We start from the raw sequence: 15,405 nt of genomic DNA, 5'->3' as shown, positions 1-15,405 counted from the left end.
AGATAAAAACATACTCATAATTATTCAAGGACATTTTGTTTTTTTGAACCGGTCTAACTTGCATAGACGTGAATATCTTGAATATTTATCGAATAATGATAATCTCAAATTTCAAGACATACTAATGTCAATTAATGTCAATTGATGTCAATTAATGTCAATTAATGTCAATTAATGTCAATTAATGTCAATGTCAGTTTGGGGTTTTTATGGAATACTGACATTAATTGACGTTGCATTCCCCCCGTAGGGAGCTAATATACCTTCTTTGATCATGCACTCCATTTAACAAATTTTGCTTGTTTCTTTGTCTGTTGCAATCATTCAGTTGATCATTCGGCGGATGATTCAAAGGGCCGGGACATATTTTAATGTTAAATTTTGAATAACCAGCAGACTTGTTACCAGTTACCTTATTACACTTTTGTCATTTGCAATAGTACATTTGTTAAATGTACTATTGTATACTGTTCGATCTGTTGTTTTATACATTTGAGTTCACATTGCACTTTATCAGATCATAATTTCAGTCGACTAATATTTTCTTGTCTTTAAAACAGCTTATTGTTTAACATTTTACCAATTACTCTGTCTTATTGTGTTTCATTTTAAACTGTTCGATCCGAATTGTGAGTTTGTTTTATACATTTGAGTTCACAGCTGCACTTTATCAGATTATAATTTCAGTCCACTAATATTTGCTTCTCTTAAATCATCTCATTGTTTAACATTTGACCATATTTATTTTTATATATTTATTAGCATAATTTACAGCCATCTATATCTCTGAGAAACACTATCAGTGAACCTACCCCAGTATTGCTGTATTGGTTAGCAAAGTGAGTGATAACTAAATATGTGAATGACCCCTTACAAAGGATCCTGTACGTGCAGAAATAGTATACATCGAAGTACACACTCATCTGCACACTAAAGTTACACTCGCTACAGTTCATCTCTCGGATTATTCCAGAATTGCGCGCAAACACACGTGTTGTCTCAAACAGTGAAACAGTCTGTTTCATTGACATGTAGTACGCGTAGGTCGACACTCTCTCGTTGTGTACGTTTTGAGAACTTTTGTTTAGACTTTAGGGGCCATCTACTTGGGACGTCCGTCAAAATTGCAGATTTTCAGACCACCCCCGGGGAGCACCCCCTCCCCCTGTCCGGGTGTGTCCGAATTTTCAAACCCCCTCCCCCGGACGTCCGGATTTCCAGCTACTTTAAAGAGTACAAATAAAACCAACTCAAATTCATTGTTAATAAAATGTGTAGTCACTTAGAATAGACAATAATACATTTAGTGTCGAACAAGTTTAGCACAGTTACATTAAGGTACTTAAGTAGGTAGCCATCCAATGGAATAAGTTTTAAGGCAGTAGCAGAATATGCGAGTTGTGTCTCGGCTCTCATGAGCTGCTCTGGGAAACGACTTCTCGTTCAAAATACAGGGATCTAAACTTACTGAGTAATTAGTGTCAAAGAGTTGAAATAAATGCGACTTTTTCGTTAATTCTGCCAAAATTTCCGGACGTCCGGATTTTCAGAAACCACTCCCTATCACTGTCCGGATTTGTCTGAAATTCCAAAACCACCTCCCCCTCCCTTTTTGCTGGACGTCCTAAGTAGATGGCCACTTAATATTTTATTTGATGCAGAATAGCTGACAGCAGCTACAATTGTACATTTGACTCAGTCTTTCTGTGCTTTCATATCTTAAGTCTGATATTTACTTTGCTCCTAAACCTTCTTTTAGTTCTGACAAAGCAAGATTTGCCATGATACAGCGACTTTTTATGTCGTCATCGCTGCATAATTTAGACTTAAGAGCCAAGGTACTAATTGGCAGATAGCTGATATTCAGGGCTCTTTCCCCCTACACGATTTTGGAGCCCGCTGTTTGACAATATTTACACTGACAAAAATTGGTCGACTCTTTTATCTTATTCTCTCACATTAAACAACATTAACCAGGTTTTTTTCTTTCTAGAAATGACTATAATGTGACTATTGCATTGGATAGAGTTTTCCAATGGCATTGTTTTCTACCTATCTGACCTATGTTGAGTTTCGCCAAGACTTGACGGGACCATCACATCTTTTGACCACCCCAAAGTCTCACTCGTTGCGCCAACACAGCAGAGAGTTTGTGAGGAGGGGCCTATATCCCTGATCAGCGGCTTATCCTTTCGTCCACCACAACACTAACTCACACAGTAACTGATGACAATCCTTTCCAACTAATGCTCACTGAATTTATCCTCAGCGCTTCTGTTGACACAGCATGGCACCAGGTACTCTCCCTTATTTTTCCCTATTTATTTTGTTATATTACACAAGCTGAACTGGCTTGAGGGATACCCTTGATTTTTACACGTACCTCATTATTACATCATATCAAGTTTAAGTATGTTAAATTCGATTCTAATCGAAATAAAATGGTTAACATTTGCAAGATAGTAACATTTGTTTCACTTCAGGGACGGATCCAGTGATCCACTAACTTTTCCTATAAGAGATCTAGACGGACCTGAAAAAAGCACCTCCTGTAGTTCCCGCCTAAACAGTATCGAAAGATTGATCTAGAAGCTTTGACAGAGTTTTAGCTCTTTATGTCTGCCACATTGACTTTCTGATGAATAAAGGAAAAAATCATAAGCCTTTTACAATATCTAGCGCCAGCCGGCCGCGCGTTATTGACATTGTGTAGACCCTTTACTTTGAAATTTTTTAAAGCTTTTAAAAACGGCCATTTCTTAGGATCGATGTCCTTAAAGTTAGTTGTTCAGATCATTCAGAGGTTATCGTTTAAAGTTTAGTTCAGTCCAAAAAAGAAATCTGAAAGAAGGTAAATATCTTAAACCTCAGCTGCTTTTCCTAATATGCGAGATGAGTCTGTCCGACCAAATTTTATTTGGTTAGCCGTCAGGCCAGAAACTCAGAATCTCAACGAATCTTTATTTAGTTGCTTATCTTAAAATCTGTTTCAGGTAGGTGATAAGGTGACGTTTGCAGAGCGGCGTCTATTAAATATCATACCTTTATGTTTGAAGCTGAGACCGGCGATATTCCCAAGTAATACGGCAGATGAAGACACAAGTTTTAGTAAGGGAGGGCTCCTGCAGAGATCAATTCACGGACGCTAATGTTGCCTTGAATTATAGTATGATAACCGACAGAGTAAGTTTGTATTATATAATTAGTGTTTGTGAAGTTAAGTTGTAAATCAAGTCGGAGGTTTTGTGATGTATAAGTATAATGTCTTGATAAATGATTCAAATTTCTGATTGTCTCTAAATAGACTTAGTGAAGACAGATTCTAATAGAAATAAATAGTTGAATAACGTATCGACATAACTACGTCATACTCATATCCTCAATAAATGTAATGGATTTGTAGTGTTGTAATTAGTTTAAAACTAAGAATAAGTGTGCAGATGATAATATAGCAATATAATATTGTGCCCAGACCCTCCCAGATCTGCCTTCAGCTCCCTGTCGTAGTCAGGGATTATAAGGAGCTCTATCTACTTATCCCTTTTCAGGTGACGTTTGCAGAGCGGCGTCTATTGAATATCATACCTTTATGTTTGAAGCTGAGACCGGCGATATTCCCAAGTAATACGGCAGATGAAGACACAAGTTTTAGTAAGGGAGGGCTCCTGCAGAGATCAATTCACGGACTCAAATGTTGCCTTGAATTATAGTATGATAACCGACAGAGTAAGTTTGTATTATATGATTAGTGTTTGTGAAGTTAAGTTGTAAATCAAGTCGGAGGTTTTGTGATGTATAAGTATAATGTCTTGATAAATGATTCAAATTTCCGATTGTCTCTAAATAGACTTAGTGAAGACAGATTCTAATAGAAATAAATAGTTGAATAACGTATCGACATAACTACGTCATACTCATATCCTCAATAAATGTAATGGATTTGTAGTGTTGTAATTAGTTTAAGCTAAGTTAAAGTATAAGTGTGCAGATGATAATATAATAGCAATATAATATTGTGCCCAGACCCTCCCAGATTTGCCTTCAGCTCCCTGTCGTAGTCAGGGATTATAAGGAACTCTATCTACGTATCCCTTTTCATTCCTGACCCTGATTGTTGTACGTAGCTGTGACTTGTAATCTTCTCGATTCTCCCAGTTCAATTTCATTTGAACAGCTTCAGGTAGCATTTAAACAACAATTGTTACATGTTTAAATCTGGAAATATTCTTCGATCGTACACTTCTCTACACTGTTTTACACCATACATAAAAAATCAAGAAAACAACAAATTTTGTTGTGCAGCTGGATTGAACGGGTCGGCTCGCTCCGCTCGCCAAGGGCCCCCCAAAGAAAAATCCTGGCTACGTGCCTGTAGTGGATACTAAGTAAAAAGGCTTCCATGAAAAAAATTGCACATATAATATCTCGGTTCGGGATACTAGCCAAAATGACTTCTTTAAAATTGAAATAACTCCAGTTTTTAATATTCAGTTTTTTACTCTTTTTCTGAACTCTAGAATGTGACTGAGGAGTGATTATATTTGTCCTAGTATACTAATTAGCTAATATAGTAATCGGCTACAGACATATCTACGCCTATGTGGGACGCACACTAAAATTAATGGAAATAATTATCGGACTTTATTATTCACGGACCTTAATACCACAGACATTATTTTCACGGACATAATTATTCACGCTGAGGTCTTCAGAGGCACATATTAGGTGCGATGGGTGCGGGATCGCACAATTTACCGTTTTCCGCACATTTCCGCATAATTTATTGTTTTCTGCACACTTCCGCACATTTTGTAATTTTCTGCATATTTCCGCATAATCTAGCATTTTCCGCGTAATTTCGCATAATTTGGAAATTTTCGCGTTAAGATTTTCGAGTGTAAAAACCAAAATATGTTAAAAGTCGGGCCCTTTTAGGACCGTGACTCAGGCCCTTTTAGGACCGTGACTCAGGCCCTTTCGGGACCGTGACCCAGGCCCTTTTGGAACTCATACCCAGGCCACGTGACCCAGTTACCACGTGACCCAGGCCCTTTCGGGACCCTGACCCAGGCCCTTTCGGGACCCTGACCCAGGCCCTTTCGGGACCGTGACCCAGGCCCTTTCGGGACCCTGACCCAGGCCCTTTCGGGACCGTGACCTAGGCCACGTGACCCAGTTACCACGTGACCCAGGCCCTTTCGGGACCCTGACCCAGGCCCTTTCGGGACCGTGACCCAGGCCCTTTCGGGACCCTGACCCAGGCCCTTTCGGGACCGTGACCTAGGCCACGTGACCCAGTTACCACGTGACCCAGGCCCTTTCGGGACCCTGACCCAGGCCCTTTTGGAACTCATGCCTAGGCCACGTGACCCGGTTACCACGTGACCCAGGCCCTTTCGGGACCATGACCCAGGCCCTTTCGGGACCGTTACCCAGGCCCTTTCGGGACCGTGACCCAGGCCCTTTCGGGACTGTGACCCAGGCCGTTATGGAACCCTCGTTGTTACCGTACTTCGATCATACCTGCAGCCCTTTTTATCGGGTAATGAGTTCTATTTGTTGTAGCGTTGGCTTTTTTATAGTGGGCTTAATGGATCTTGGATCAAATGGTTTACAAGTACTGACGATCAATGCCAACAAGCGTGTCACATATTTGCGATCACGCATGGGATCTGATCGACTCTATCAAGACTCAAGAGGCGTCTTCAAATAACTGTCTCCTGATCTCTACCAGATCAAGTCACTGTTCTCAGATAACTGAATCTCAATATAGGTTCAATCATGGTCTTAGTAAAGAACTACACCCTCAGTAACACATAAACAGACCTATTTTTGATAAGAGCGGCGGTTATACGTTTAGAATTTCCAAAGTCCTTCAGAAAATGCAAAAGAAAACCGCACAATTCCCGCACAAATTTCGAAAAAATCGTCGCACATTTGCCGCATAATTGGTAAAAATTTACCGCACCTTACCGCACATTTTACCTTTATAGTCGGGTGCGGTACCGCATAATTTCGATTATTTTACCGCACCTAATATGTGCCTCTGGAGGTCTTCAGTGTGAAAGTAATGTCCGTGATAATTATGACCAATAAGGTAGATAACATGCTTGTCCTTGCATTTTAGAGTTCCGTCTAGCACCAGTTCTATGTTGTTGACCATGATCGGGGGGGGGGGGGGGGGGGGGGGGGCCAATGACTACTTTTGGGGACTTGGGGAATTACGTCAACGATTTTACCCCGAGTCCCCATGATTTTTAGTCCCCAAAAGTCTCCATTAGTCCCCATTTAGATTTATCCTACTTTTATCTTGGACAAAACATCTCGATCGTATCGTTATAAAACTAACTTGAAAACCATAAATAACTGTCAAAAATTCTGGGGACTTATGGGGACAAATGGTGAATTACGTCAACGAGTTGACCTCTAGTCCCCATGATTTTTAGTCCCCATTAGTCCCCAAAAGTCTCCATTGGTAGTCATTGCCCCCCCCCCCCCCCCATGATCTTTTGAGTCCTTGTCAAAGAGGACGGGGCAAATTTTGCAGCTAGGTCCATTACACCTCTGTAATTGTCCTACATCAAGGGTTTCCAGTTGTCCCAGTTGTCGATTCTTTTCTAGTGTATTACCGATTGAAGGGTGTTTCCTAGTGGCAAATACTATCCGTACATCCCCACATAACATTAACCTAGTAGCTTAATGACCAGATTAAGTTCTTAACCAACTTTGTAAGACTAATGTTATCAAGAGTGTTGTACGGAAAATACGAGGCTCTGTTGTGTCTTATCCTCAGTGTCTCTGGTTGGATTTCCTGGGTTCTCAATAGACCTCTGTATTGCTTTCGGCTCGATTTCTTCTAGTTTGTCACCGTTGTTGTTGTGTCCGCATCTGGCAAGATCCTCCTTTAGTTCGCCCAGGTCCTCTACACATGGTGGGGTTGGAAACTACATATGTATCTGATCTCAAGTAGTTCCTAGCATCTGTTTCCTTTCTAAATAGCTTGTACCAGATCTGATTTTCTGAGTCCAAGCTCAAGGTAAGGTCTAAAAAGTTAACCTTGATTCTATATGGTTCTGCCAGTTTGATTTAGCCAGTTTGTTCAACAATTCGACAAACATTGTAAATTGTCCCGCTGTCCCCATCCACACTCCAAATATGTCGTCGATGAATCTCTCCCAAAAGTTTATCAGGGTCGCACTCTTTATCTTTTTGCTAACCTTTTTGAAGAGCAACCAATGCATAGTAACGTCTGACACTTGTCTGGAGATACAGTTTCCAGTAGTAGGCATGAGGCAGGGAAAATTAGTGTGTGACTGATTTAAGCAGTTGGTCACCAGAGTTCAGTTCGAGTACTAATTTTAAGGAAATTAGTGACGTTTTATTGCTAATAAAATTGATTTGAATTCACGTATTTTTGTTGACGTTAACAAGGCTCATACCTCCCCCTCCTGTCAGCAACCGTCAGCATTTCCAAATACCCTTTTCCCTCGGCTGCTGACGTCATACATGAACGCTCGCTTATGTTAGCTATACATTTTGTAACAGCAACATTTACATTGTATTATGTATTATATTGTATTATGTAATTACATTAAATGACGGGTGGGCGACAATTTACCCCCCGACAATTATCCCCCCGACAATATAATTTAATACAATTAACCCTGACCCTGACCCTGACCCTGACCCTGACCCTGACCCTGACCCTGACCCTGACCTTGACCCTGACCCTGACCCTGACCCTGACCCAGGACCCTAACCCTAACCCTAACCCCAACCCTAGGCCTGACCCTGACCCTGACCCTGACCCTGATCCAGGACCCTGACCCTGACCACTGACTCTGACCCTGACCGGACCCTGACCCTAACCCGATCAATTGACCCAGTGTAATTACATGGGGGTCAATTGTCGTACTAAGTCCTAGATTTCGCGACAATTGACCCTAGTTTAATTACATAGGTAGGGGGTCAATTGTCGGTGGGTCAATTTTCGGGGGGCCAATTGTCGTACTAAACCCTAGATTTCGCGACAATTGACCCCAGTGTAATTACATAGGGGGTCAATTGTCGGGGGGTCAATTCACAATTGTCGCGGTACCTAAATGACATGTACTTTTTCAGGATCAAGTCAAAGTCAGGCCTGCAGCGACGAGCCCCTTTCTTTCGGATTGTGAAGTGTAATGTTAATGTTTAATGTAGCTGTTTAACGTCGAAAATTGTTAGTTTGTAATTGTTTTTGAGAAGCAAAATAATTAATCTGAGAAGTGTTTCCAGTTTTATAAAGCTCAGGCATGGGCACCGTATTGTTTATTTAGTTATATTTTATACAATATCTTTGACCTTTGTCGCATTAAGTTGTAGTACTACTACTAGTAGCGGGGTAGTACTAGTAAATACTGAATACTGTGTTTCGTTTATTCTATAAGTATATAAATATTGCATTGTGTATCTTTGTCGCATAGTACATAGTATAAGTTGATAAGTAGCGAGGTAGTTGATACTGTTTCGTGATGTATTTTGATCGTACAATCTTAATTATTCGTATTATTATACCGCAATTCCTGTATTTTATCGTCTAAAAGTGAACAATACCAAATTAAAATAAACAAGAGGCATTTATAGCCTTCGATAAGTATAAATAATCGCACACGATGTACGTGCACCCGGGGTTAAATACGACGCAATTGTCAGCACTGCGCGCGCGCACACGTACCATCTTATGTGTGCTGATCTGTATGTGCCTATCCTACTTGTGAAACAAGCGCGTCACGCAGTACGCGTAGGCACATGGCTATGTGAAGGCCGCGCTCAGCCTGTCATTCCACCGAATCTCTATTTTATGTTTATGAACATAATAGCCTGAGGTCCCCAAGTAAGTTTTTAGTTTATTGCTTACTTCTCTCACTCACATGGTCAGGGAAAGTGATACTGTACTTGATACCGCTGTACTTGATATACATTGCAACCCCTTTTTGCCCCTTTATACGAGAGGTATACAAAGTGTAACAACATTGTTGGTTACCTGGGGACCCCAGGCTATTATGTTCATAAACATAAATAATAAAGATTCTGCGGAATGACAGGCTGAGCGCCGCCCAGTAACGTTGTTGGTTGTACTTGCTCGAACCTTGCTCTATTCAGAGCCCTTGCGCTTGCAGTGGCGCGCGCCCGCCTCCCGGCGCTTGTTATGTGAAACAAGCTGCTCGAATTGGGAACATAATTGCTGAAAATCTAGAACTGTCAAAGTATCATTTGGAAACTCTATCACTGTTCATCAGATACTGATCAAAGCTAAAGACCTCAGAAGGTTTAAAAACTGTACTTATTACACTGGATCGGTGGTCGGAGGAGTGTGCAATACATAAACAATTGGTTTTCAATATCAGCACACTCATATCACTCAAGGGAATCAGAAGAAGACAAAAAGCCCAGCACCTTGGACTGGATGACGTATCCTTTAATTTCATTCCTCAGAAGACGAGCTTTGAGGTCTTTTAAGTTTGTTTATGTAAATTTTATGGATAATTTATTGGAGCTTTTATATTGTGTAAAATTTTTCGGACGAAAAGATCCCACCGCCTCAGCGGGTAGTTGATACACCTTTCACAAGCAAGAGCCCTTTTGGTCTACTTGCTGTGAGGTGTGTCAGCTACATGGGTTGGGGGTCCCCCTTTTTTTCTTTATTTCAATATCAGCTTTCCTCAACCCAACTTTCACTGTTTTGACTGAATTTTTGTTCATGGCACAAGACACGATTGAAGTACTGAACATTCTATTTCCAAAGAAAACTTAATAGACAGAAAATCGTCAGGATAGAATTGAAGAGACAGGCAATGTTATGCCACTGCTCTGTCCTTGACCGAAATTTCATGGTTTTGACTGAATTTTTGACCAGTGATCAATCAGTGAAGTCAGTGAGAGTGACACAAGTCGCCATCGTGGTACTGGAAGCTGTATATATCCGGAGACTACTTTGACGGAAGGAAAATTTTGAAAATGTCCTACCGGTAGGACATTTTCAGATTTGCGATTTCCGCAAATCAAATTTCACTGTTATGACTGAATTTTTCTTGAATGGCCACATCTAGCAAGTGAGTTCACTGTGGATGGCTCAATACACGATTGAGGTACAGAAATCTAGATTACCGACTGTGTTGTAAAGGAAGAAAAGGAAGACAAATAAAGTAAGAAGAAGTGTTGGTAAGTCAGCTTCTAAGTAGTTATCCCAGTAGACCACCAGAGAGAAAATGAATATTGGAAATGTAAAGGATTGTTCATTGTTTGACATCATCAAATTGTTTTACTCCAATAACAAGGCTATGTCGGTGAGTACCAGTACAAGAGCAATCATCGTAGCTAGCACCTTGGAGAGAACTAAAACTTGTGCTTACTTTCGTGAAGGCTACATCATATTGTCATCAATTAATTTGAGAGCAATGGCCATGTTAATAAATAGTAATTACATAATATCAAATAGGCTTAAATAAGATGTTAAAATCCTTTTAATAAATCTTGGTAATAACCAACAGTTTTTCCGATTGTTATGTCACCCACACAACTGCTTTGTCTGCTGAACTTGGTTTTCGTATTTGTACTGGAGTTAAAAGTCAGACTGCTACCACTAGTGGCATGCCAAAAAGCACGTTTCTATGGTAACTGAGATGGCCTACCGACATGGACAGTTTCCACACATTAAAAAGTTTTCAATCAGTTACGTGATCTGATTCATCATGATTCTCAAAACTACAGTTGTACCCCAGGATCACTTATCTGACCACGTGGAAGGATGTGAAATCGAGTGCAAATCAGGTCGCGGGTGCCTGGTGCATACATATATAATATAGATATATATATTACATATGACCTCTATTTGACCAACCTCCCATTAAGACGCTTGTTATCTATGCAAACAAATAGTGATGTGAGCAATGAAAGTGAATTATTATTACTACCTGGCGATGATCGAAGAATCGCAGTCGGAAGTTCCCTGCTCCGCCATTACAATCTTGTCAGACGTCAACCAGTATGGCTGCCACTGAGATATAGTTTGTTACTATGGTAACTGAGATAGAGCACGTTACTATGGTTACTGAGATAGAACACGTTACTATGGTTACCGAGATATAGCTTGTTACTATGGTTACCAAGATGGAGCATGTTACTATGGTAACCGAGATGGAGCATGTTACTATGGTTACCGAGATAGAGCATGTTACTATGGTTACCAAGATAGAGCATGTTACTATGGTTACTGAGATAGAACACGTTACTATGGTTACCGAGATAGAGCATGTTACTATGGTTACCGAGATGGAGCATGTTACTATGGTTACCGAGATAGAGCATGTTACTATGGTTACCGAGATGGAGCATGTTACTATGGTTACCGAGATAGAGCATGTTACTATGGTTACCGAGATAGAGCACGTTACTATGGTTACCGAGATAGAGCATGTTACTATGGTTACCGAGATGGAGCATGTTACTATGGTAACCGAGATGGAGCATGTTACTATGGTTACCGAGATAGAGCATGTTACTATGGTTACCGAGATAGAGCATGTTACTATGGTTACTGAGATAGAACACGTTACTATGGTTACCGAGATAGAGCATGTTACTATGGTTACCGAGATAGAGCACATTACATTAATATAGATAGGGTATGTGGCAATGGATAAACTGAATCGAGTCGAAGAAGAGACAATAATGATATATTATTATTATTATATTATACAAATATGTTTTGTTTGCCCCGATGGAGATTAACTTTAAAGCGTGTGACAAAGCAAAGTTGCATCGATTTTGATATTAACGGTAGTTTTAGTGTGCCCTCAGGGGATTAAATATTTATCCTATATAATTATGATTATTTATTTCGGTACATGACCAGCCTCCACTGTGGGTTTCACAACAACAACAAGAGTTTCATAAATCTGGAGGCAAAGGTATAATAACCTTATAACAAAAACTCAATTTCATAACAAAAACTCAATTTAATACTGAGCAGTATTGGCTATATTTCAGTTCCGATAATCGCAAAAATTGAATTCGCTGAATAACTTACCCATTGTTCTATATAAATGCCACTTATTTCAGAATTAACGTTGATTCGGATCTTTTTGGAGGAGTGGAATTTTATTTAATTTGACGACACATTTTTTGAGAGAATACCAGAGCAATCCACTTCACTACCAAGCTCTTTAAATATCAAGAAATATGTTTGAGTGTTGTTTAGATCTGATAGAATTCGCTAATTCGTTTGATCATTGTTCTTAATTTGTCATAACCACGCTAATAAGATTCTATTATTGCATAGTTTCATTAGAACAGTCGAATTAAGAAAGTCGTATAACCAAGTCTTTTGTCTTATCAAATTAAAGTGGATATCCTTCTCACTTCTGTGATTGGTCCTTGTAAATATGGTTAATTAGGACATTCTTCAGAACATTCCTTCGAAAAAGCAACAAAACGGAGTTTTTTTTTGTTGAACACAAAGATGGCTGCTGCCTGCTCTGTTTGTTACTGGTCGTGTAGGTAGCACAAAAAGTTTTGACGATATTCTTTCTTTAAAAATATTTTCCTTTCCTAATTTTCACTGTCGACAAACCGCCTAGTTGCTTTGTTTGATGATAGTAAGGCTTTCTAGATAAAGTTAGCTAGTTCACGTTGCAGTTTCATTACGGGTTGAGTATTACTAACCCCTGCAGTAATCAGCTGTAATTATTACTATTGTTACTCTATTGTATTGACAAAGTGGAAAATACAACACAATAGTTGGGACATTGCCGACTTGTGCAAGTTTTCAGGCTCGCCGTGCACGCGGAAATAATATAAAATAGATGATTAGGCGACCCATATAACTAGTTACTATTAATGCTTTCAGTCCTCACTAATGAAATAATGAAATAATCATATAATGAAATAATGAAATACATTCTTTTCATCCTTAACCTCACAGAAGCGACCACTGACTTCTGATCTTAACCTGAATGGAGAACATGGAGGCAGATAAGGACGACCTCACCACGAACCTTCAGCCACAAAACTTTGAGGCACAACGTCCTAGTGCTGGACAAAAGATTGAGTTACCAATGGTGATCTCCCCGGCCGCCAAGATCCCTTTCCCAGCCACTCAGAGTCTTAGACCAGCAAAGCCTTTCAGCAATGCTCGCCAGTCCCTGAAAGTCAATGCTCGCCAGGTCCGCCTCTCAATACGCAGTTCTAAAGTACATGTACCGGATGAGTTCCTACAGAGGCTAGATTTGGAAGCAGCAGCAGACGTCCAGAAGGGCAAAACACTTAGCATCAAGGACAAAGGATGGTGGAACTTTGTTTGCCACTTCGTATTTGACCCTTTTTCATTTATATACTACTGTTGGTTGTCACACATAGCACTGGCTGTACTGTACAACTGTATAGTTATCCCTGTGAGAGTTTCTTTTAGCGACCTTGAAGAAGGGAGCTTCTTTTCAACTTGGGTGATTCTTGACATCTTGGCTGATGCCCTATATGTCCTAGATTCCTTTGCTTCATTTCGAGTTGGTTTTTGGGAAAGGGGACTTTTAGTGTCGGACACTAAAGAACTTTTAAAGAAATATGTGAACACCATGGCGTTCTACATAGACTTATTCTGTATCATTCCTACACAGATCGCCTACGCATTCACAACAAGAAACGTAGCACTGCTGGCCCGGTTTAGCAGGTTCTTCAAATTTCACCGCCTGGTGAAGTGGAATGATCGAACTGAGTGCAGAACCAACTATCCGACCCTGTGGCGGGTGATAACGCTCTGTACCATCATGCTTATGATCATGCACTGGAACGCTTGCTTCTACTTCTACATATCGACTAATGTCATCACACAAGATCCACAGTCCAATCTATATCGCAACAAGTTCTTATATCCGGATTCGGAAACAATTGGAGCTACAAATCTGTATTCAAGCACTTCTATGAAATACGCAGTTTCGCTCTATTGGTCAACTCAGGCAATGACAACTATTGGTGAAGTTAAGCGACCAGAAGAACTTTGGGAGTATCTTTATCATACTATCATACTTCTGATTGGGGTCATGATATTTGCTTCCGTTGTCGGAAGCATCGGCAATATCATCACTAACTTAAGAGCCAATCGAAATGTCTTTCAAGCTAGACTTGATAATCTCAAGGAATATATGGGATACAGAAAAATTGGCAAAGATCTTCAAAATAGAATCGTTCGGTGGTTTGACTATTTGCGGGCACAGAACCACACTTTTGAAGAGGAAGATGTATTAAAGTATTTACCAGATAAGCTCCAAGCTTTACTCGCTGTCCATGTGCATTTAGAGACACTAAAGGAAGTGGAACTGTTCCAGAACTGTGAGCGTGGCTTCCTAACCGCCCTGGTGACAAAACTGAAACGTCAAGTGTTCTCACCCGGCGACTATGTGTGTAGAAAGGGAGACATTGGCAGAGATATGTTCATAGTAAAACAAGGACTGCTCCACGTGACCACAGATAACGGTCGACCCCTAGGTGCCCTCACAAGCGGCTCTTACTTCGGAGAGATAAGTCTGTTGAACGTGGGGATAAGCAACAACAGACGAACAGCCAACGTTCGGAGTGTGGGTTACTCTGACCTGTTCTGTTTGAGAAAAGAGGATCTGTTGCACGTCCTCAATGAATACCCTGAGATGAAAGAGGTTCTCAAGAAAGCAGCAAGAAAGCGGCTAGCTCATGACGGGGAGCCAGAGGAGGACGAACAGACCCGTGAGCATGAAAGGAGGGTAACGTTTACGGATATTGTTGAACAAACAGACAACCTTGAAAAGAGGTTGGAGGATCTGGAGCAGCTGATGCTAATGGTAACCAAAGAGATAAAGACGACCCATAAGAGCGTGTCGACACTACAAAAACATTTAAATAATATGCACCCAGGCTCTAACTCTAACTCTAACCTTAACTCTAACTCTAACTCTAACTCTAACTCTAACTCCAGTAGTGACCCGGAATCAGGATTTACAGAGCAAATCGTCTAGCAGCTCAACTGGGAAGATCCTGAAATAATTTTGAACTATCTTACTTTTGTTACGTTAGAAATTTTTGTTAATTAGGGGGTTTTTTGAAACACAAAATCGACTGTGATCATTTTAGTTCATTCTCTATAAATACGACTATTAAATTGTGTCTAACCAATAAAAATCTAGCATTTGTGTGCCAAGGTCTTTTCAGACCAAAGATATACTGGGTTTGGCAAAAGTAAAGGTCATAAGATTGAGTCATAAGATTGAGTGGAGCGGTGGGTACAAGGTAAAATAGAGTTTAAAGGGTGATTTAACATTTGCCACCAAATTTAACAAAAACACTGCTGGACATTTATGACAGGTCTTCATTAACGAGGTCGACATTGATTAATGAACA

At 40.2% G+C, this 15,405-nt stretch overlaps 3 protein-coding genes and 1 long non-coding RNA gene across 6 annotated transcripts in view; 3 read left to right on the top strand and 1 right to left on the bottom strand.

The window, feature by feature from the left end:
- LOC134817291 (double-stranded RNA-specific adenosine deaminase-like) overlaps window positions 1-15,405 on the top strand; it is a 536,580-nt gene that overhangs the window by 35,552 nt on the left and 485,623 nt on the right. The gene's annotated exons all lie outside the window — the stretch shown is intronic.
- The window catches only part of LOC134817255 (cilia- and flagella-associated protein 58-like), a 67,899-nt gene that overhangs the window by 52,231 nt on the left and 263 nt on the right, over window positions 1-15,405 (bottom strand). The window contains exon 1 of one of the 2 annotated variants that reach the window (XM_063826405.1): window positions 3,381-3,387. The exons of the other annotated variant lie outside the window; for it this stretch is intronic. The gene's annotated coding sequence lies outside the window, so the exon portion shown is untranslated. Of the gene's footprint in view, window positions 1-3,380; window positions 3,388-15,405 lie in introns of those variants that run through there. 2 annotated transcript variants of the gene reach the window in all.
- Window positions 1,992-8,558, top strand: LOC134817565 (uncharacterized). 2 transcript variants are annotated; one of them, XR_010160535.1, is made up of 4 exons: window positions 1,992-2,297; window positions 2,484-3,183; window positions 3,549-3,726; window positions 8,122-8,558. It is a non-coding gene; the product is annotated as an uncharacterized LOC134817565 (long non-coding RNA). The 2 variants fall into 2 exon arrangements; XR_010160536.1 differs by having other exon boundaries at window positions 1,998-2,297; window positions 2,994-3,183.
- On the top strand, window positions 12,993-15,023 carry LOC134822803 (cyclic nucleotide-gated cation channel alpha-3-like). The gene has a single exon (XM_063834070.1). It carries the CDS (start codon window positions 12,993-12,995, stop codon window positions 15,021-15,023), a length of 2,031 nt encoding a protein of 676 aa, XP_063690140.1.

Source organism: Bolinopsis microptera, chromosome 1 (genome assembly GCF_026151205.1).
Source record: "Bolinopsis microptera isolate Bmic1 chromosome 1, MBARI_Bmic_1.0, whole genome shotgun sequence".
Classification (NCBI taxonomy): domain Eukaryota; kingdom Metazoa; phylum Ctenophora; class Tentaculata; order Lobata; family Bolinopsidae; genus Bolinopsis; species Bolinopsis microptera.
The sequence above is the reverse complement of the archived record's forward strand: the minus strand, read 5'-3'. Positions and strand labels throughout refer to the sequence as shown.

What these genes read in the sequence shown, in the direction of transcription:
- LOC134822803 (XM_063834070.1), top strand. Translation starts at nt 12,993, where the DNA reads ATGGAGAACATGGAGGCAGATAAGGACGACCTCACCACGAACCTTCAG.